Source organism: Leiobunum rupestre, chromosome 3 (assembly GCF_980474605.1).
Source record: "Leiobunum rupestre chromosome 3, qqLeiRupe1.1.hap1, whole genome shotgun sequence".
NCBI lineage: Eukaryota > Metazoa > Arthropoda > Arachnida > Opiliones > Sclerosomatidae > Leiobunum > Leiobunum rupestre.
The window spans coordinates 31748504-31771434 of NC_143386.1; the positions used below are offsets into that span (position 1 = coordinate 31748504).

Genomic DNA, 22931 nt, shown 5'->3' on the forward strand with positions numbered 1-22931 from the left:
TAATGTCTTTAAATCATGCTGCTTCAAGACGTTAGTTGCTAATACTAGTGCGTAACTGTTTTATGCGTGCACATGCGTACCATAAACACCCAAAAAATTTAAAACAACGATGTTAACGAAATGTTCAGAAGAGTAGCTAGATTTTCGCTTTGGTCTCATTCGAACGAATGCGCTTTTTTTTTGGTGTCCCATTCGACTGAAAGTAGCCCAAATATTCGATTTTTAATTAAATATATTTTTGGTCCCATTTGACCGAAATTAAATTATATTTTAATACCGTCTACGGAGGCCCTAAACCTAACCTGGTTTAAGGGGTTTTCCCCCGAGATCTTCGGTTTCCCCTTCCATAACGGTAATAGTTAGTGTAGGGAGCTGTTGGCTCGATCGCGTGGCATGCAGGGCTTGCCACCACCCTCCTACGCATTGTAACCCGGCCACCTGAATTAAAGGCTTCAAAAGTAGAGGTCGGTAACGGTTAATCATTATCCATGATTAAATTCATTTTTTTTGGGAAAAAAATGTAAACAAAGAAATTTACCGGATAATATTTCGGAAAATGGTTAAAAAACATGTATTATTCGTAAAATTTTAGCTTTTTATCGAAAAAAAACGTCTTTTTTCCGATTAATTTTACAAATTTATCGAAAAATTTAATCGGATAATACAGAAATATAAATTACTTGATCAAAACATTTTACGAATAATTTTGAGAGCTTTATCTATTGAATAAAAGTTAACCATCCCCGACCTCTATTCAAAAGTCGCTTGACGACTTAGGCCTAAGGTGGTGCCTTGGGTATTAGCCTAGCTAGCTGATTTTAAATGGAATGGGACTTTTGAATTTTCTAACCCTTTGGGCTCGAAAATAATCGGTCGAATGGGAAGGTTATTTTTCGACAGACAATCATTACAATAACATGAGGCGTAACAACAGTTGGGTAGTACCAACTTGTTATTTTTCATGACCTATTATTTCAGTGACCAAATGTACGATTTTAATCATAAAAACCCCATTAAAGGTTTTCGAAAATGCTCTACAACTTACTCATTAAAATATTTCGTCTACCATCTAGCGTTCAAAAACTACAAATTCTAAAACCGTGAACAATTTCACGATTTTCTGAAATTCACAAATAACAACGATCTCCACCGAGAGAGTACATACTAAAAATTTCACATTTCTAGAAGATATAGTTTTTGAGAAAAATGCCTGGGCCGATCAAATAAAGACACCCTGTATATCTAAATATTAAAGTTGATACCAATCAATGAATTTGATTTATTTAAATAATATAAATCAAATCACAATCAAGCCTTCATTTTTAAGACGTACTCGAGTTAGTCAGACAATTAACAATAGCTCAGCAAACTAACTGCAATTTGCACGAAAATGTATTATAAGTATATCGAAATATTAAAGGCGATACCAATCAATAAATTTGATTTAAATAATAATTTAAATCAAATCACAATCAAGCAGACAATTAACAATAGCGCAGCAAACTAACTGCAATTTTCATAAATAAATAACACACACCAAAACATCCCACGCTCCATTTAAGAAAACGGAAGGAGAATTACAAGAAGGTGAAATAATTACCTGCAGAGCGCCCAGACCCTTAAAAGAGTCATTCTGCAGCGTCGAGATCAGGTTGCGTCCCAACAGGAGGATCTTCAACTGACTTTGTTTGACGAAACTGTCCTTGCCGACGGTGTCCAGCACGTTCTGGGACATGTCCAAGTACTGGAGATTGTGGTAGACCCCGAAAGAGGATTTGATGGCTTTGATGTGGTTGTCGCGCAAGTGGAACTGCTGGAGGCCCGGGTTCAGGGTGATGGGGATGACGTTGAGGTCGGCGTCGCTGCAGTTGACCCGCAGCGCCTCGTCGTTGCAGTGGCACTTGGCCGGGCACATGGACAGGCACGGTGGCGTCCACAGGCAGGCGAAGTAGAACAGGAATACGATTATGGACGGCGAACCGCGGAAACGGTTCATTCTCGAATTTTATTTCGCTTCTCTTTGACTCGCAATATTCATTTATTTAACATTTTGGAACCTGACAAACGAAACAAGAATACGCTAAGGTTAATTACAGGGTTGCCACAGTTTTTTCAAAATCAAATTCCCTGACTTTTCCAGGTTTACCCTGACCATCTCCGGAGATTTTCCCTGACTTATTTTGTGCCAAGATTTTGTAAATTTTGTTTCCTATTTGCAACCAAAATTAAATTCCCTGATTTTTAGACTATTTGTAAAATTCCCTGATTTTTATATCCATATTCAAATTCCCTGACTTTTCCAGGAATTACAGGTTTTCCAGGTACCGTGGTAACCCTGAATTACCAATGACGGGACACTTTCGCAAACAGCCACACTATTTTGTTTAAATTTTTGTCAATCTCACCTAGGAGCAACAAACACAGCACCCCACACAAGGAGAACGCAATCCGTCAAAAGTCGTGGATTTTCTTGCGTACATTTTTCATTGGCTAGACGCTTTAGCGCCTGCTGCCGTCTGAAGGGGAAAATTCGGAAATTGTCTTCCCCCCCGCCCGTAAAACGTTCAGGGTAAAGGCTCGTGACGCTCGTCCAATGAAATTCGTACACAACCCTTCGTTAGCGTGTTTAAAGGCTAGCTGCGTTCTCCTTGTGTTTGTTGCTCCTAGATCTCACTATATGTAACATAATTACTTATAAGTATGCCTCTGTATAACATTTCCGTAACAATTCTTGTAATCATTGCGCTATTGAAAAGATTACCATGGCAACGAAATCACGTGATCGCGTGGCACGAGCTAAATTATGGATTGTTAAAGTTCGAAACGCGCGAGAAATAATTCACTAATTTTCGTTTCCCAGCACTAAAGCTCACGACGCTCTTTTCGTCACGGAGTCGGAAATGACGTGATTTGCATCATATCCCGTAAATAAGGTTAATTCATTAAAGAAAATGGTTTTATGGCATACTTAAAAATGATTATGTTACATATGATCTCACTAACAATGTATGTATAAATAAATTATTGATTTCATAATCAGCTGGCTTATCATTGTTGGCAATTATTTTTTAAAAATCAAATAAGTCGTTTTTTTATTTTAAATTTTTATTGAATTTTTTTATTTATATGGATTTTTTGATTTTAATTAAAATTTCAAAGTTTTATATAATTTAGTATCATAATTTTACCTAAAACAATTGTTTTAATTTTTTAAAGACATAATCTATATATATGTATAATGAATTTTTTAAATTTAAGCTAATAATCATATAGAAGATTTTATTTTTAAAACCTATTTTGGTACTTTACAAAAACAATTCGTCGGAATCTCCACCCACAGGTAGAATCTAAGGCAACAATAAGGGGAAAGTACAAGAAAGATTATATTTAATCTGAAATTATAGCACTTGACAAAGAGCCTAGTAAGACTCGAATCGTTGTGTCCAACTTTTACATGTATTTAAGTTGTAAATAAATTATGTATTGTTTTTATTGATTTTAGTTAATCTTTATTAATTACATATATCTCATGAGTATTCCGTAAGAAAATAAAAAAAACCCGTTACCATAGGCCCAAGTCATCAAGCGATTTTTAGTGCCTTAAACAGGTGGCCGTGTTACAATGAGTAGGAGGGTGGTGGCAGGCCCTTCGTGCCACGCGAGCCAACAGCTCCCTACCAGGGTTGGCTGATTTAAATCAAGTTGATTTAAATCGTGATTAAAATCAAGATTTAAATCAAGTTATTTTTTTGGAAAAATCACACAATGGGGGAGTAAAAAATGTCCAAAAATAAGATCTCAAAATATTAAATAGTAATTAAATTTAAATAAAAATTTATCTAATTCAAGATTTGCTAACTGATAAAAGTAAAATATCAGTTAATTAAACAATGAAAGATACATCAATTATAAAAAAATCAATAAATTAAAAAAAATCAGATTTAAATTAAAAAAATCGATTAATTTGATTTTTATTAAACAATTAAAAAATGTGGCAACCCTGATCCCTACACTAACTATTACCGTTAATCTCAACAAGTTTTTGTGGAAGGGGAAACCGAAGAGCTCGGGGGAAAGTCGCTCGATGGCTTAGGCCTAAGGTGGTGCCTTGGGTAGTCTAGCTGATTATATTTATTTTATTTTAACCCCTTAAACCAGTGGGGAGAGAATTTGCAAACTCAATGCGGAAGGAGTTGTTCCGAGTTTTCACCCAGCGCCACAAGCTGGGATCGAACCCGGCTCCTCTTGCTGCGAGGCGAAATTGCTAACATTCGGTCAGTAAGTAGCGATACGTCTGAGGAAAATAGTTTTCTGTTCAATATATTTAGGAAACCGTTGGTTTTTGACATCCATGACAAATATTAAAATAATTTGTTTATAATTTTAATATTTTTTAAACCAATAACTAAAGGGTGAATTAGAAAGCGCTGAACAAATTCGAGAAAGCGTAACTTAGAAGAGAAACTGATCTAAAAATGACAAACATTCGCAACTTTGAAAATCGCCCTCAGAACTCACAATATATCTCTACAAAGCAATTTTAATTAAACATTTGGTAATATAAATATATTTTTTTAAATATAAATTTGTAAATGCTTACGAAAAGCTCACGATATTTTAATAAAATAAATAAAACCATGAAATAGAAATACTTTTAGAATTAACCGAATTTAATTAAAGCAATGCTTTCAGAAGTTAATAATAACATTTTCCGTAAATTTTCCGGCATTTAATTTTTCCGGAAAATTAACAACTCTACTTTCCCTTAAAAAATCCACAAACAATAGCAATATAGAGTGAGGTGTATACTTATCTCGTAAAATTTATATTATCTACTTTTGATATTCCATAAAATATTATTTAAAAATATATAAATAATTCAAGAACAAACGTCCATCGGAGCAAACGGTAAAACGAAGTGGGCGCGAAGAATAGAAACATTTTTGTCAAGAGAATTAAGGAGGCCATTTGAATATGTCCAGGCGAAGGAAGGGCCGAAGCTCGACCTATTTTGAAGAGATTTTCATTTCTCTTTCGGCCGGAATAAATTGCCAGAAGGGGGCGTTGAATATTACCGTGATGGGAAACGACGATAGATGGCGGCAGCGTTCGAATGAGATAAATAAATCGGACACGGAATTTCCAATTCTACGCTATTAAAGAGTAGAGCGGAAATTAATGTCCGCCGAGACGATTTGAAGGGCAATTTGCGACGCTTTAGCCGGACTATTCATTATGAACTCGACCAAAATAATCAAAAGTCTCGCGTATTATGAACGTACCAGAATTTATTCTGCGAAATATCTACATAATAATTTATTTTATAATTGCATAAAGTATAATTATGAATAAGTACGGGGTTCTTATAAAATTTATAAAAACGATAATTTTTATCACTAGCTCATTTGTTTTCGACCCTCACAAATTTACCTAATACTTATCTGTTTTTTCTAAATATCGATATTTTTAAGACTTTTTCCTCATCTAACTAATTCCCTGATATTTATCTGCCAATATCCTCAACAGGACTAATTTTATGATAATTAACTGGCGTTGTCCTCAACATACTAATTCCCGGCCGTTGCCCTCAACATACTAATTCCCGGCCGTTGCCCTCAACATACTAATTCCCGGCCGTTGCCCTCAACATACTAATTCCCGGCCGTTGTCCTCAACATACTAATTCCCGGCCGTTGTCCCCAACATACTAATTCGCTGATAATTCCCAGCCTTTGTCCTCAACATACTAATTACCTGATAAATCCCAGCCGTTGTCCTCAACATAAAAATTCCCAGTCGTTATCCTCAACATACTAATTCCCAGTCGTTGTCCTCAGCACATTATTTCCCTGATAATTCCCAGTCGTTGTCCTCAACATACTAATTACCTGATAAATCCCAGCCGTTGTCCTCAACATAAAAATTCCCAGCCGTTGTCCTCAACATAAAAATTCCCAGTCGTTATCCTCAACATACTAATTCCCTGATAATTCCCAGTCGTTGTCCTCAGCACATTATTTCCCTGATAATTCCCAGTCGTTGTCCTCAACATACTAATTCCCTGATAATCCCCAGCTGTTTTCCTCAACAGAGTTTTTCCATGCCGTTATCCTGAGCCTTTTGGGATATTTAAAAAATACGCCAGTTTCAATTCTATCAGACAAAAAATTGACTAAGATGGTATTTTGACGTCATACCCCAGCATGACCTCGTTGACTTCTGACGTCATCTTAGGCTTTCCCTCGTTGTGAAAAGTACCTTCATAATATTTATTGAAACTAGCTCATTGATGACGTTAGAAAATCTTGGCCCAAACAAAAACATTTGAAGAGGTAACACTTATTCGAAATGTTTCAACGTTACACCAGCCAGCAAGCCGAAACATATCGACCTATAACTCGCCGATTTCGTGCGAAATAAAAATGAAAACCCGGAAATATCGGAGTAAACCTTGATGGAATCGACCGGTTATCGCAACAATGTTTTTATCCTCTTTTCAAACTATCACACCACAGGGAAATTTCTAAGCCGTGGTAAAAATGCCCTGGTGGCTGACTGGGGAAATAGTCACCGAATATTTCTCAAACCGGAAAATAAAACCCCACCCCTCGAAAATAGGAGCTCCGTTTAAAGGGGCCCAAAAAGCCCAGATCTCTTATTTCCCTCGATGGCCGATAGGGGGCGCTGCAATTCTCTCATTGATAAAGAGAAAAACAGGCCAGATAAATCGCGCGAAGGTTCGAGACGCGCGGACGGAGAAAGAGTGGCGTTGCTAGGCAACCGAGGACAACGCCATCTCGAGGCGGAGGAGAAGAGCCAGAGAAAAAAGCGGAGAGAAGGGTTTAAACGCGGTCGCTCACCTGGAAGTTCTAGTTAAGGCGGAGACGCGGCTTAGCCTCGTTTGGATTTGGAGTGCGGGTGACTGGGCGCCTTCTCCGGACCGTAATGGATCATCTAATAGGCCTTCTCTCTATTCGGCTCTTCCTTTGATAGCTCTTAAGCTTTTTAGTTTGAGCGTTTTATCCCTTTCTTTTTAGGCCTTTGAGAATAGAGTAAGTGCTCTTTAAACAGTAATATATCAGAAGTCTGTTTTCCGCGCTGTTACTCGCCGACTCAATGATACGAATTCTACGTACGAATATATTTAGAGTTGTAAGTCGGATAATGACCGAGGCCTTTATTCCGGAACGTTTTCCGTATTTTTCCGAAAAAAATAATAAAACAATTTTTTATTCCATGATTAGTCTAATATTGTTAGCAAATTTAAATAAAGCGGCATTTTCGCCTCATTTTTTCAACAGGGTTCGTACAAAATTTCCGGAATTAAATTCCCTGACATTTCCAGGTTTTCCCTGACTAAATTGCAAAATTTCCCTGACCATTTTTGTAGAATTAATTTATGTTTTGAGGTAAAATCTTGAAAAAAATTTATTATGTATTTTTAATACATCTTTCAAAAATTATTTGCCGGCTTTTTTTGGGGTCATTTTAAAATTCCCTGACTATTCCCTGACCATTGGGAATCATTTTCAAATTCCCTGACTTTTCCCTGACCTTTTGGAAACAAATTAACAAATTCCCTGACTTTTCCAGGTTTTCCAGGTATTCCAGGTCGTGTACGAAACCTGTTCAAGTCAAAATGTAAAACTAAACCTCCAGACTAGTTTTATCATAAAAACATTAAAAACCCTTAAAAAGGAATTTGTTTCAATTTTTTATTTTTGCGATTTGCGGAAATTTTCTGGAATAGCTAAAACTATTCCCCTAGAAAACCATCAACAAGTTATTCCGAAAAACTTTGAAACGAAAATAAAATCAACGGATTGTGTGGCGGAAAATTAGTTCCTTTATTGGTCGAGAGGCGGCGCTAGGTCGCAGTTTCCTAACGTTCCCCCCTAGCTAAAACTATTCCACTAGAAAACCATCAAAAAGTTATTCCGAAAAACTTTGAAACGAAAATAAAATCAACAGATTTTGTGGCGGAAAATTAGTTCCTTTATTCGTCGAGAGGCGGCGCTAGGTCGCAGTTTCCTAACGATCCCCCATAGCTAAAAATATTCCACTAGAAAACCACCAACAAGTTATTCCGAAAAACTTTGAAACGAAAATAAAATCAACGGATTTTGTGGCGGAAAATTAGTTCCTTTATTAGCCGAGAGGCGGCGCTAGGTCGCAGTTTCCTAACGATCCCCCATAGCTAAAAATATTCCACTAGAAAACCACCAACAAGTTATTCCGAAAAACTTTGAAACGAAAATAAAATCAACGGATTTTGTGGCGGAAAATTAGTTCCTTTATTAGCCGAGAGGCGGCGCTAGGTCGCAGTTTCCTAACGATCCCCCATAGCTAAAAATATTCCACTAGAAAACCACCAACAAGTTATTCCGAAAAACTTTGAAACGAAAATAAAATCAACGGATTTTGTGGCGGAAAATTAGTTCCTTTATTAGCCGAGAGGCGGCGCTAGGTCGCAGTTTCCTAACGATCCCCCATAGCTAAAAATATTCCACTAGAAAACCACCAACAAGTTATTCCGAAAAACTTTGAAACGAAAATAAAATCAACGGATTTTGTGGCGGAAAATTAGTTCCTTTATTAGCCGAGAGGCAGCGCTAGGTCGCAGTTTCCTAACGATCCCCCATAGCTAAAACTATTCCACTAGAAAACCACCAACAAGTTATTCCGAAAAACTTTGAAACGAAAATAAAATCAACGGATTTTGTGGCGGAAAATTAGTTCCTTTATTAGCCGAGAGGCGGCGCTAGGTCGCAGTTTCCCTTTTCGGGATCTGAAAAGAGCGTGAGAAAAGACGAAGAGGCGCGCCTCCCTGAGGAACAGCTGTTTCTCTCCCCGCTATTCCTAAGAATCGCGAAGGGAAGCCCCAGAGGCTGGGCACGAAACAGACAGAGGCTGGGATTTGTCCTGCCTCCTAAAAACATTAATATGGAAATAGCAGTCTTGAGGCCAAGCGTCATTAAAAGCTTGTTTACTGGTAGTGTTAAGTCGAGGGTACAGGTGCGCCGCCTAGGGGGAATATAAAAAATCCACCTTTGTTCTCGAAGATTTGATACTTTTCCCCGACACTAGATGGCCGCGCTCGACTATCGGCTTAGGAAACTTACTTCCCAATTTTGTAAGTTTCGGCAACATTGGCGACTTTTAAGTACCGCTCACCGTCGTAAGATGTCGCCAGGATCGAAACCGTTAAGCGTACTGGCTTTGGTAAATTGGTTGGAGGTCGCTTAGATTGCCTTTTTTCTGGGAGCGGCTCGGAGAAGAATTAGGAACGTATCGGGTTCGTCGAAGCCGGGAAATCTACATCTAATTTGAATAAAGCGGTAAAAGCGAACGGCGGGAGAGGCTTGGGATGTAAGTTGGAAGAAGGAGCGATCGGCTTAACTGTTTTACGAATAAACTTTATTCTACCGGGGGAGCTGAACTTTTTTAACCGTCCTAACAAATGGATCTTCGATTTATAGGATATTTTCAAAGTTTTCCAGTTTTAAAGGTAACGGTAGTTAGGATAACTAAAGCGGATTAGATTGTAGGATTAGAAATAAATGACAGGGCTTCCAGCCAATAGTGCTCAAAAATATATAGGGTAATTAAAGGATAAAAATTTCAAAATTATAGGATAAAAATTTCAAAATTATAGGATAAAAATTTCAAAATTATAGGATAAAAATTTCAAAATTATACGATAAAATTTTCAAATTTTAGGATAAAATTTTCAAAATTATAGGATAAAATTTTCAAAATTATCGGATAAAAATTTCAATATTATAAGATAAAAATTTCAAAATTATAGGATAATTTCAATATTATGCGAAACAAATTTCAAAATTTTGGGAAAATTTTTTCAAAATTATGGGACAAAATTTCAAAATTATGGGAAATTTTTTTCAAAATTATGGGGCAAAATTTCAAAATTATGGGAAATTTTTTTCAAAATTATGGGACAAAATTTCAAAATTATAGGTCAAAATTTCAAAATTATAAGATAATTTCAATATTATGCGAAACAAATTTCAAAATTATGGGAACAAAATTTCAAAATTATAGGTCAAAATTTCAAAATTATACGATAAAATTTTTAAAGTTAAAGTATGAAAATTTTAAAATTATAGGATACAAATATTAAAATTATACGATACAAATTTCAAAATTATAGGAAAAACATTTCAAAATTATACGATAAATATTTTAAGTTAAAGGATGAAAATTTAAAAATCATAGGATAAAAATGATTTTAAGCGAGATTTCTGGCCAATTCGCGGGACCCCACGATCCGCGTACGGCGTACGCGCTATTATCATATTTTAATTTCGTGCCAATTGATACAAGCGTCATCTAACTCGTTCGCGTTTCGCTACCTTATTTCCAAAACTTGAAAATTTCGGTTTGTCTAAAAATTAAATTAAATAAAAGTTTCCGTGTTTCACTACCTTATTTCCAAAACTATGTAACTAAAACAATTCATTTTCAATCAAATTCTTCTTGTGTTTATTAAGTTAATGTACAAGATAATTGAAAATTTGTTCAAATTTAAATATAATATTAAAAATATAGTTAATACATCGGGGGGGATTGTGTACTTAAATGTTCTTGACATCTGGTTTCTTTTAAAACTACTTATGTAAATCGGTAGAAATCAAACGAAGATTACCAGTGTCTTATCTCCCAGAAATATTCCATATTTCTGGTGAAACGCATATTTCCAATTCACGTATCCAGGGCTCCCAGAAAATACCCTCAAAAAATTATAGATATTATAGGTTTGTAATCCCTAAAATATAGGTTAAATATATGTCTAAAATTATCATTATATAGGTTTTTATCGGATCAAAATTCACGGATACTTAAACTTTAAGCCAATAAACTAAGCTAATAGGCTTCTTGATTTCACTCGGTTTTAGAAATTGTAACTTTTTAAAGATATTTTTGGAGATTTGAGAGTTTTTGATCAGATAATCTGCTATTTTCAGCGGGGGTTTCGAGAAAAAACGTAAACAATCCGAAAAAATTTCAAACTGTCTTACAAGGAGACTACCCTAGGTGGTTATCACCGATTTTGTTGAAACTCGGGGGTTATTTAGACCTTATGGTAGAATGAAAATTGCCAAAGGGAAAAGTTGCAATGGGCTTTAGTTTTCCTATGGCAACCGAAAATGTTTTTGATCTCTCCATTTAAAAAAGCATGGGATTTTCTCGGTTACCCAAATTTTGTTAAAATTTAACCAAAATTGATCAATTTTAGCCAAAATCATTGATCAATTTTACCCAAAATAGGTCATATTCATCTTTTGGGGTAAGTTTTGAAAAGTTAATTTTTTCAAATTTTTTAAGTAATTAAGTACCCCGTGAAACCGAGAAAATCCCATGCTTTTTTAAATGGAGTTTTTTGGTTTTGAGAGATCAAAAACATTTTCGGTTGCCATGGGAAAACTAAAGCCTATTGCAACTTTTCCCTTTGGAAATTTTCATACTACCATAAAGTCTACCTAACCCCCGAGTTTCAACAAAATCGGTGATAACCACCTCGGGTAGTCTCCTTGTTAGTAGAATTTTCAACAAAATGTTAAAAATATAGGAAATATAGGATAAAAAAAGGAATTATAGATTTTTATAGGACCATTTCAAAAATTATAGGTAAATATAGGTATTATAGGTTCGCTGGGAGGCCTGCACGGTATCCTTCGAAAGAACCAGCCCCGAAACTCATGGCCGAAGTTATTTCAATATTAAGGTTATTAACCCTAGACATTTAATACGGAAGTAAAACTCATCATAGCGGCCCCTATCGGCAACAGCGCCAACCATAAATACAAATTAAAGTCACGCAAGAATTCGAGAGCGGATAACTATTCAAATAACTGTCAAAAGTGCCCCCAACAAAAGCAATAGCAGTCAGAGAAGATACCAGACTTAAAACTTCCTCGCTAATAGAAGACCACGCGTTAAAAATATCAAAGTTATTAGCGCCAATTGCGTAGAGGACCAGTCGTACCACGCAACTCCATTTTCGATGAGGGGTCAGACATTTAGAAAAATACAAAAATCCAAGAAACAATTCGGTAATGAGTTTGATTTTGGATTTTTTTAAGGACAATTCTGTATTTTTGGCACATCCACAAAAAGTAAGGAAAAAATCTACTAATGACAAAATTATCGGCAAAATCCCCAAGAATTCAAATTCATGGATTTTTTTTTAAATACAGCAAGATTTTCGCAAAAATCCACAAAAATAGAAAATTCAATATAAATAGTTTTAATTCTACCAAAATATACTAATCCGTAGGATTTAATATACTAATCCGTAGGATTTAATATACTAACCCGTAGGATTTAATATACTAATCCGTAGGATTTAATATACTAATCCGTAGGATTTAATATACTAATCCGTAGGATTTAATATACTAATCCGTAGGATTTAATATACTAATCCGTAGGATTTAATATACTAATCCGTAGGATTTAATATACTAATCCGTAGGATTTAATATACTAATCCGTAGGATTTAATATACTAATCCGTAGGATTTAATATACTAATCCGTAGGATTTAATATACTAATCCGTAGGATTTAATATACTAATCCGTAGGATTTAATATACTAATCCGTAGGATTTAATATACTAATCCGTAGGATTTAATATACTAATCCGTAGGATTAAATACACAAATCCAAGGAAAATCCTGCGGAAAATGTATAAATCCAAGGAAAATCCTAGGAAAAATCTAAAAATCCAAAGAAAATCCTGGGTAAAATCTAAAAATCCGAGGCAATTCCTGGGAAAAATCTAAATATCAAAGGAAAATCCTGGGTAAAATCTAAATATCCAAGAAACTTCCTAGGAAAAATCTAAATATCCGAGGAAAATCCTGGGAAAAATCGAAATATCCGAGGAAAATCCTGGGGAAAATCTAAATATTCAAGGAAAATCCTGGGAAAAAATATCCAAGGAAAATCCTGGGGAAAATCTAAATATCCGAGGAAAATCCTGGGAAAAATCTAAATATTCAAGGAAAATTCTAGTTAAAATATAAAAATCCAAAGAAAAATATAAAAATCCAAGAAACAATCCACAAATCAGTGAATTTTCTATAGATACAGATGTTCGAAACATTCGAAAATCCCATGGACTTGCAAATCGCGTACATTTTTCTTCTGACTGTCCGACCCCTTGTTTATAAATATCGAAAACAAGCTCTCAGAAACGGGAAGGAATCCACGTACAGAGTTGTAGAGAACGCCGCGCGGGACGCAATGGGGACGATGTATAGCTTTAATTACAGTTTGCTAAACACGCCACCATGTCATATTGGTGGCTCCCCCTCGCCGCAAAGTATGGAACCCTTCCAAAAGTTTATTTTAATTAAGATTGGCGTCGCGCGCGAGTTTCACTGCCCCCCTTCCACCCTTTATCTCAGCTCTTTAAATGCTCTCGCGGGAGGGGGAGGGCGGCAAAGCCACGGATTAGGGCGAAATATGATTGGCATTTACGACATCTCATCAGCATACGCCACGCAACGGACAAATTAGGAATTAAAGCGAAAAGTTTGGCGCTGGCCACCGGAAATATGTTATAAAAGTGTTTGGGTATTTTTGGGGGGAAATATTTCTTGATTTTAAACATATTAAACAGTTCATTGTCATTTTTATTTCATATTTAGAATATTTTAATGGTTTTAAGATTTTGTTAGACTGAGCGTCACTTTTAAAATATAAAACTAAAAAATGCAAATACTTCCGGTTAGATGTATTATTGACAATAATTTTAAAAATTAGTATATAACGGTTAAAATTTAGCAATTATACCAAAAATTAAATATTTTTCTTGATATACCTATTGGTATTGTGGTAATTCTGTAAAGTAGTTTTAGAAAAACTCGAAATATTTCATAGGACTGGTAGCCCTAAAATATTTTGATTTGTGCTAAATAAATTACTTTAGGTAGGATCCAGGTGTATTTTTCACCTGGTTAAGATCAACGTGTAGTATTTTTCGCGTAGCTGAGATCAACGTGTAGTATATTTAACGAAGCTAAAATCAAAGTAGTATTTTTCGCGTGGCTAGGATCAACGTGTAGTATATTTCACGTTACTAAGATAAAAGTGTAGTATTTTTCACGTTACTAAGATAAAAGTGTTTTGCGCGGCTACAATCAAAATGTAGTATTTTTCACGTAGAAAAAAAAAGTAGTTTTTTCGGCCGGCTAAGATCAAAGTGTAGTTTTTTTTCACCCTGCCAAGATCAAAGTGCAGTTTTTCCTAGCGATGCACCGAAATGGGTACAGCCGATATATCAGCTATTCGTGGCCGATAATATTGGCGGTAATATCGGACGATTTAATAACAAAGTTATCTATCATAACAGTAGTGTATATGATAGAATCATGGTAAAAGACAGATCAGTGCACTGTCATACCATTTATTTCTAATTTTTCATGAAAAAACGTTTGCAAGAGCATTTACGAATATGTTTCGTTTCATTTTACGTGTTACATATTTTCTATCACAAATCGAATATCGTTGTTTTTTATTGCTTGGTTTTGGGCTAGTTGCAGCCTACTTCCAGGGGCTAGTAGGCCACACTTTGAAGCTCTCTGGCGCTCTTTCAACTCATCGTAGGAAAACGGGAAAAACAGGCATACTTCTCAACTCACCCCATAAAACTCCTTAAAATTTCAGTATAGTCAAGAATGTATTTATTTATACTCAGTGAGAATGAATATGTCGAGACTATCGACGGACACGTTGAGGCCCTAACCCCGTCACGCTAAGGGAGGGGGGGGGGGAGGAGGCGGTCTTATTTTTTGCGTCCTCTCAGCAGCGTTAATCGCGTCGAAAAACGTCATTTTTAAGTACCAATGAGATTGCAATATTATTTGATTTTATTAAAGCGGAGGAGCATACCGGGGGCCCCAACGGGTGGAATTGGAGAAACGCTAAAAATAATCTCGACATATTCATTCTCCCTGAGTATAAATAAATACATTCTTGGTAGAGGTCGGGGACGGTTAATCATTATCTATGTTTAAATTGATTTTCTTCTGGAAAAAAATTTAAACAAAGAAATTTACCGGTTAATATTTCGGAAAATGACTTAAAAACATGTATTATTCGTCAAATTTGAGCTTTTTATCGAAAAGAAACGTCGTTTTTCCAATTAATTTTACAAATACATCAAAAAATTAATCAGATAATACAGAAATATAAATTACTTGATCCAAACATTTTACGAATAATTTTGGAGCTTTATCTATTGAATAAACGTTAACCATCCCCGACCTCTACTTCTTGGTATAACCTTTTAAAACACCCTGTATCTCGAGATATTATATACATAAATCGCTTGTATCGTAGATTAATTGAACTAAAATTTAGTAAACTATTTATAATATTTTCCATAACGAAAATGTTGACGAGGAACGCAAAGAAACGCAATCATTTCCGTGAATAGAAGAGACAGGCGACTCATCGCGGCGTAACAATCAATCGAGAAAAGCGCCGTAAGCGTTTGTTTTTTGTTCGTAGCTAAAAGGGTCGGTAGGGGTAGTTGGAAATTAATTCTCCGGAGAGTGTGAATCCAGCCACGCGCGTCGGGAAACAAAATACAGTTTCACTCGAGCGTAGTTGAAAGGCCTTCCCTCCAGCACTGGCGGTGGGATCTCTTCGGCGATACATCTCGGTCCCGCTAATTAGCTCCAATAAAAATGCTAATGGCAGCGCGCGACAGGTAATGGGCGAGACTCGGCCTTAAGAATCAACCGCGCTCGCGAAATTAGATAAGCCAGGACGATAAAATTAACTTCTCCCGTCTCCAACCGTCTTTTCTTTTATTTCACGCACGATCACGCGGAATTCACGAAGTGGTTTTTATAAGACTGTTTTAATGCGCAGCGGAATAATTTAGGAAAAGTTATATATGTATGGTTAAAAAAGCCCCTCTCGAAGGTTTTTCTTAGTGGGCCCCTTCGAAGGTTTTCTTAGTGGGCCCCTCTCGAAGGTTTTTCATAGTGGGCCCCCCTCGAAGGTTTTTCATAGTGGGCCCCCTCGAAGGTTTTTCATAGTGGGCCCCTCTCGAAGGTTTTTCATAGTGGGCCCCCTCGAAGGTTTTTCATAGTGGGCCCCTCTCGAAGGTTTTTCATAGTGGGCCCCCTCAAAGGTTTTTCATAGTGGGCCCCCTCGAAGGTTTTTCATAGTGGGCCCCTCTCGAAGGTTTTTCATAGTGGGCCCCCTCGAAGGTTTTTCATAGTGGGCCCCCTCAAAGGTTTTTCATAGTGGGCCCCCTCGAAGGTTTTTCATAGTGGGCCCCTCTCGAAGGTTTTTCATAGTGGGCCCCTCTCGAAGGTTTTTCATAGTGGGCCCCTCTCGAAGGTTTTTCATAGTGGGCAACGTAAAAGTTGAGCTTATAAACTTTGTAATAAATCTAGAAGCTATTTTTACGTCTCTAAATGCTGAACATCGCATTTTTATAGTACACTAACACACACATCAGGCACGGGAAAAAACAATACCATCAGCGAAAAAAATAAAACAGTAAATCCAATAGCCCCAAGGTCTATTCCGCGAAAAACGCAATTGTCAACGGCACGAAAAATAAAGGAAATATTTTATAAACTGTATACGTTGAGGGGACGCTAGAAAAAGCAATATAAAAACAGTTATTTCGATGCAAAGTAGGCCGGCTTAATCCCGCGTAGATGGCGACACTGCGCCCGGGGCTAGGCGGGGAAGCCCCCTTCCTCCGTCTCCGTCTTCCAGTAGAACGTCGAGGCCCGGGCCTAAAATGCAATAGGGCCCGCGGGGGAAGGTTTGATGCCAGTGGAAAGAATCGGAAATGTCTAGGACGACTCGACAATTTTATTCAAATGGGAGATATCAATGGAGACGGGCTTGGAGGGGCGGAAATAAGGCTGACGGATGCTCGAAATCGCGCACCAGGGGGCTCTTTTTTGGGTGGGGAGATGGACAGTTGGTTTAGTAGATTTCTGATAGTTGGCGTTTTAAATTGAGTTGGTGTGTACAAAAGTGCACAATTACGATTCACGTAAGTGTCTTCAGTTGCCTGTCTTCCTCGAGTTCAATTTCTAGCGAGTCATTTCGAGAGGGCCCCCTTTCAAATTTATCGGGTTTTATAGGACTATACAAGGTGTTTCAAAGGTTTAAAGGGATAATGAAATCGGAAAATACAGTACCTTCAAACTATTCAACTTCCAAAACTACATATTTTTCCAATGAGAGGCGACGTTTTAACTTCAAAAGTCGCCCCTCATTGGGCGTCCGTACAGATTCCGGGATTTTCAAAACACACGGCGATTTCGCGTTGGCGGCGTCTGCTTTTTTTAGGCGTAGTTTTTATTTTCTTAAAACTTAAGTTTAAATTTTTTCTAATGACTGTAAATTGGAAAAATATGTAGTTTTGGAAGCTGAATAGTTTGAAGGTACTGTATTTTCCGATTTCATTATCCCTTTAAGGAGTTGTAGGGGGTGAGTTGAGAAGTATGCCGGTTTTTTTCCCATTTTCCTACGATGAGTGAAAAGAGCGCCAGAGAGCTTTAAAGTGTGGCCTACTAGCCTCTGGAAGTAGGCTGCAGCAAGCGCAGAACCAAGCAACAGGGACTTTAAATACTGTTTAATTTTACTTTTAAACGCTGGTTACCTCGATTTGTCATGGCTTAATTCGCTATATGCCATAATGCCTTCATGGCTTAATTTAAGTGATTTTAAAAAAACATTGGAGTATAATATTTAGGTGATTTAAATCAATGAATTTATGAATACGTAAAGAAGCCAATTAAGAGCAAACTAATTCAATTTAATTATCATTAATTAAAAATTTAATTTACGCTACTAATGAGCTAACATAATTATTAATATTATCAAAACAATTAGGCATATTTAATAAACAATCGAAAATATCTATAGCCCTGGTGCGACGTCAATTCCACTTCACTCCACAAGTGCATAATTTTGACTAACTGACACACTTATGATACGTAATTATGCACTTATGTTATATAATACGGGTGTTTCGACCTAAGGAAACTAACTTAATAGAACATCGGATAACAGTTGCAATTGCGAAGACTTAAACGAGTATAGATTCAACCATCGTTAGACTGATAGTCGAGAGGACTTTGCATTTAAATTACGTCCGAACTTGAAACGTAATGGGGATTTCGAAAGAGACAACAATGTCGTCCTAGTTTATGAATCCAATTTCATTTCGACGAGATTGTGACGGATAGAGATTAACTATTCGGCATAATTTAGAGATAAGACTACAAGCCGTGCAAAAGAACGTTAATGCGATGTCTCATTTCACGACATTTCGGTATTCATGACAAATTTCTCTCAAAATCGAAATAAATCAATGGAAAACATTTTGAGCAGAAATGGCCGAAAATTACGCGAGAAAGTCGCAGTAATTATCGCATTAAAGTCGCAGTAATTATCGCATTAAAGTCGCAGTAATTATCGCAAGAAAGTCGTACTAAATAACGCAAGAAAGTCGCAGTAATTACCGCAATAAAATCGCGGGAATTAACGCTAGAAAGTCGCATTAATTAACGCAAGAAAGTCGCATTAATTAACGCAAGAAAGTCGCATTAAATAACGCAAGAAAGTCGTACTGAATAACGCAAGTCGTACTAAATAACGCAAGAAAGTCGTACTAAATAACGCAAGAAAGTCGCAGTAATTAACGCCAGAAAGTCGCAGTAATTAACGCCAGAAAGTCGCAGTAATTAACGCAAGAAAGTCGCATTAAATAACGCAAGAAAGTCGTACTGAATAACGCAAGTCGTACTAAATAACGCAAGAAAGTCGTACTAAATAACGCAAGAAAGTCGCAGTAATTAACGCCAGAAAGTCGCAGTAATTAACGCAAGCAAGTCGCAGTAATTAACGCAAGAAAGTCGTACTAAATATCGCAAGAAAGTCGTACTAAATATCGCAAGAAAGTCGTACTAAATAACGCAAAAAGTCGTACTAAATAACGCCAGAAGTCGTACTAAATAACGCCAGAAGTCGTACTAAATAACGCCAGAAGTCGTACTAAATAACGCCAGAAGTCGTACTAAATAACGCAAGAAAGTCGTACTAAATAACGCAAGAAAGTCGCAGTAATTAACGCAAGAAAGTCGCAGTAATTAACGCAAGAAAGTCGCAGTAATTAACGCAAGCAAGTCGCAGTAATTAACGCAAGAAAGTCGTACTAAATATCGCAAGAAAGTCGTACTAAATAACGCAAAAAGTCGTACTAAATAACGCCAGAAGTCGTACTAAATAACGCCAGAAGTCGTACTAAATAACGCAAGAAAGTCGTACTAAATAACGCAAGAAAGTTGTACTAAATAACGCAAGAAAGTTGTACTAAATAACGCAAGAAAGTCGCAGTAATTAACGCAAGAAAGTCGCAGTAATTAACGCAAGAAAGTCGCAGTTACTAACGCAAGAAAGTCGCAGTTACTAACGCAAGAAAGTCGCAGTAATTAACGCAAGAATGTCGCAGTAATTAACGCAAGCAAGTCGCAGTAATTAACGCAAGAAAGTCGTACTAAATAACGCAAAAAGTCGTACTAAATAACGCCAGAAGTCGTACTAAATAACGCAAGAAAGTCGTACTAAATAACGCAAGAAGTCGTACTAAATAACGCAAGAAAGTCGCAGTAATTAACGCAAGAAAGTCGCAGTAATTAACGCAAGAAAGTCGCAGTAATTAACGCAAGAAAGTCGCAGTTACTAACGCAAGAAAGTCGCAGTTACTAACGCAAGAAAGTCGCAGTAATTAACGCAAGCAAGTCGCAGTAATTAACGCAAGAAAGTCGTACTAAATAACGCAAAAAGTCGTACTAAATAACGCCAGAAGTCGTACTAAATAACGCAAGAAAGTCGTACTAAATAACGCAAGAAGTCGTACTAAATAACGCAAGAAAGTCGTACTAAATAACGCAAGAAAGTCGTACTAAATAACGCAAGAAAGTCGCAGTAATTAACGCAAGAAAGTCGCAGTAATTAACGCAAGAAAGTCGCAGTAATTAACGCAAGCAAGTCGCAGTAATTAACGCAAGAAAGTCGTACTAAATATCGCAAGAAAGTCGTACTAAATATCGCAAGAAAGTCGTACTAAATAACGCAAGAAAGTCGTACTAAATAACGCCAGAAGTCGTACTAAATAACGCAAGAAAGTCGTACTAAATAACACAAGAAAGTCGCAGTAATTAACGCAAGAAAGTCGGAGTAATTAACGCAAGAAAGTCGCAGTAATTAACGCAAGAAAGTCGCAGTTACTAACGCAAGAAAGTCGCAGTTACTAACGCAAGAAAGTCGCAGTAATTAACGCAAGAATGTCGCAGTAATTGACGCAAGAAAGTCGAAGTAATTGACGCAAGAAAATCGCACTAATTGACGCAAGAAAGACGTACTAAATAACGCAAGAACATCGCACTAAATAACGCAAGAAAGTCGCGGGAATGAATGCAATAAACTCGCGGGAATGAATGCAATAAAATCGCAGGAATTAACGCAAGAATGTCGCAGTAATTGGCGCAAGAAAGTCGAAGTAATTGACGCAAGAAAATCGCACTAATTGACGCAAGAAAGACGTACTAAATAACGCAAGAACATCGCACAAAATAACGCAAGAAAGTCGCGGGAATGAATGCAATAAAATCGCAGGAATTAAAGCAAGATAAGAATTGAAATTCGTGAAAGAAAATTACAGGAGTTCGCATAAAAATCCCAGGAAAGCACCGTAAAATTTAGATAAATCAGTGTAAACGGTTTTAACGGTAGCAAATTGTCTACACTATCCTTTAAATTATACGAGCTTAATATCTCCTAAATATTTAAACAGTCTAAAACTTAAATTTGGCGTGGCTCTCAAAGCATTCCGTTCAAATTAGCAGTCGTTACTTAACATAACTGGTCTTTCAAACCATCGAAAATGTAAGCTTTAACCTCCATTTCCAATGGATAAAATATATTTTTAAGAAGGGGAATTTTTCGTTGAGAGTGGCCAAGGTTTTGACAGCTGATGCTCCGTCGTTTTAAAAAGCGTTTATCAGAGCGGATACGTGACGACAAGCGCGGTTGAAGCAGAAAAACCGCCTCACTATCGCCATCTATAGGAAACTATTGACAACACTTGACAAAACTGCATCGCGGAGAACCTTTAAAACTGCCGTTTTTCGCGGTTTTCCAGAAAAGAATATTCAAATATTAACAAAAACGTTCTGAGAACTCAAAAAAGGAACGACTTTTTTTCGTTTAAATACAAATTTTATCTAGTAAACTTAAAGAATTTTCCCACATTATTAAAAAAAAGTTCCGAAAGCTCAAAATTGCAATGTTTATTCTTTAAATAGTAAAATTAAGTAGTACATTTTAGTAATTTATTTTTGGCCACTGGAGGTCGCAATCATTGTGAACAATATTAATTATTAATAGAATAAATAATTTTCGTTTCTTAGCTGTGATTTGTTTGGGACTTTTTAATGACCATTCCATAATTTTACCATAAGTAACATAATAACATAAGTATGACACTGAACGATTTCGGTAAATGATAGTCTGTCGTAAAGTGATTTCTGTCGAAATTACTGCGAAATTAAGTTTCATGGTCATAAATACGAGCGTTCGAATCTCAAATTTGAAAATAGCTAACTAATAAAATCTTTAATTCCATAGTCAATTGCTTTGTCAGTTCTTAGTCACATAATGATTTATATGGTCATTGGCGAAATAGACTTAGCATTGTGATAATTGGAGGTGTCATACTTATGGCTATTATGTTACTTATGGTTTTACCTAAATTAGAATATTTTAAAATATTTTACTTTCAAATTTTAAGGAATTTATAGATTTATTAGCATAAAGTTGACTCTAAATTAAAAATAAGTTTTTAGATTAACTTTCAAGATAAGTTTAACTTTCCCAAACTTAAAACGTTTTAAAATTATCCGAGCTTTTTCTATTTTTAAATTCCCTGATATCAAAAACTAAGCTTTTTCTGATTACCAATAAAGGGAATTGTGAATGAAGAGTTTTCTCTTACGAAACTTCCGATTACGCAACACTCTAAGACAGACAATATTTATAAGATGCTGTTCAATGTCATACTTATATTTTTAAATATCTTATGATATTACGGGCAGTGTACCAATATGATTCCGTTAACGCTTTAAGATGTAATCAGTTAATTTAAACTATAACTTTCGTCAAAAAGAAATGATTGGGCGATTATATTTTCGGAACTATACGAACTTAACACAAAATATAGGTATGTATAGGTAAAAATGTCTTGAAAAATAGGATTATATAGGACAATCTTCATAAAAACCCTTGTAACAAAAATCGAACACTTTAAAACTTTAATTTTTCTCTATCACATTTAATATTGGTTCAATATTTACTTAAAACTTGTTTCAAAATTAAAATGTAAGAAAAAAACGTTAGTTTTTAGTTTTTAGAAAAAAGTGCTAACCTCAGTCCTAGAGATATACTATACATCATTAACCAAAATCATTCAGTGTCAAGCTTACAGCTATCACCATAAGTAATATAATACCAATAAGTCTGACAAATATAAAAATTACAGCCTAACTGATTTTCAGATTTATTGCGCAATCAAGGTTCGCCTCACAGCAGGATTAGCCGGGTTCGATCTCAGTTTGTGGCAAGTTCTTACACCATTGATTAAATGGGTTTTCCCCTGAGATCTTGGGTTTCCCCTTTCCATTGGATAACGGTAATAGTAAGTGCAGGGAGCTGTTGGCTCGCGTGGCATGAAGTGCTTGCCACCACCACCCAAAGCGGTGTAACCCGGCCACCCAAATTAATGACATTAAAAGTCGCTAGCTGAATTCGGCCTAAGGTGATGACTTGGGTATTAGCCTAGCTGATAATCCTTAATCCTTA

The 22931-nt window shown here is 36.2% G+C and overlaps 1 protein-coding gene across 2 annotated transcripts in view; it reads right to left on the reverse strand.

Annotated features, from left to right (window-relative positions):
* LOC149951480 (uncharacterized) overlaps positions 1-22931 on the reverse strand; it is a 126029-nt gene that overhangs the window by 3677 nt on the left and 99421 nt on the right. For both annotated transcript variants that reach the window (XM_090168067.1, XM_090168068.1), the window contains one exon: positions 1601-2057. In XM_090168067.1, coding sequence (XP_090024193.1) covers positions 1601-1996 — 396 coding nt within the window. In that variant the 5' untranslated portion in view covers positions 1997-2057. The remainder of the gene's footprint in view (positions 1-1600; positions 2058-22931) is intronic.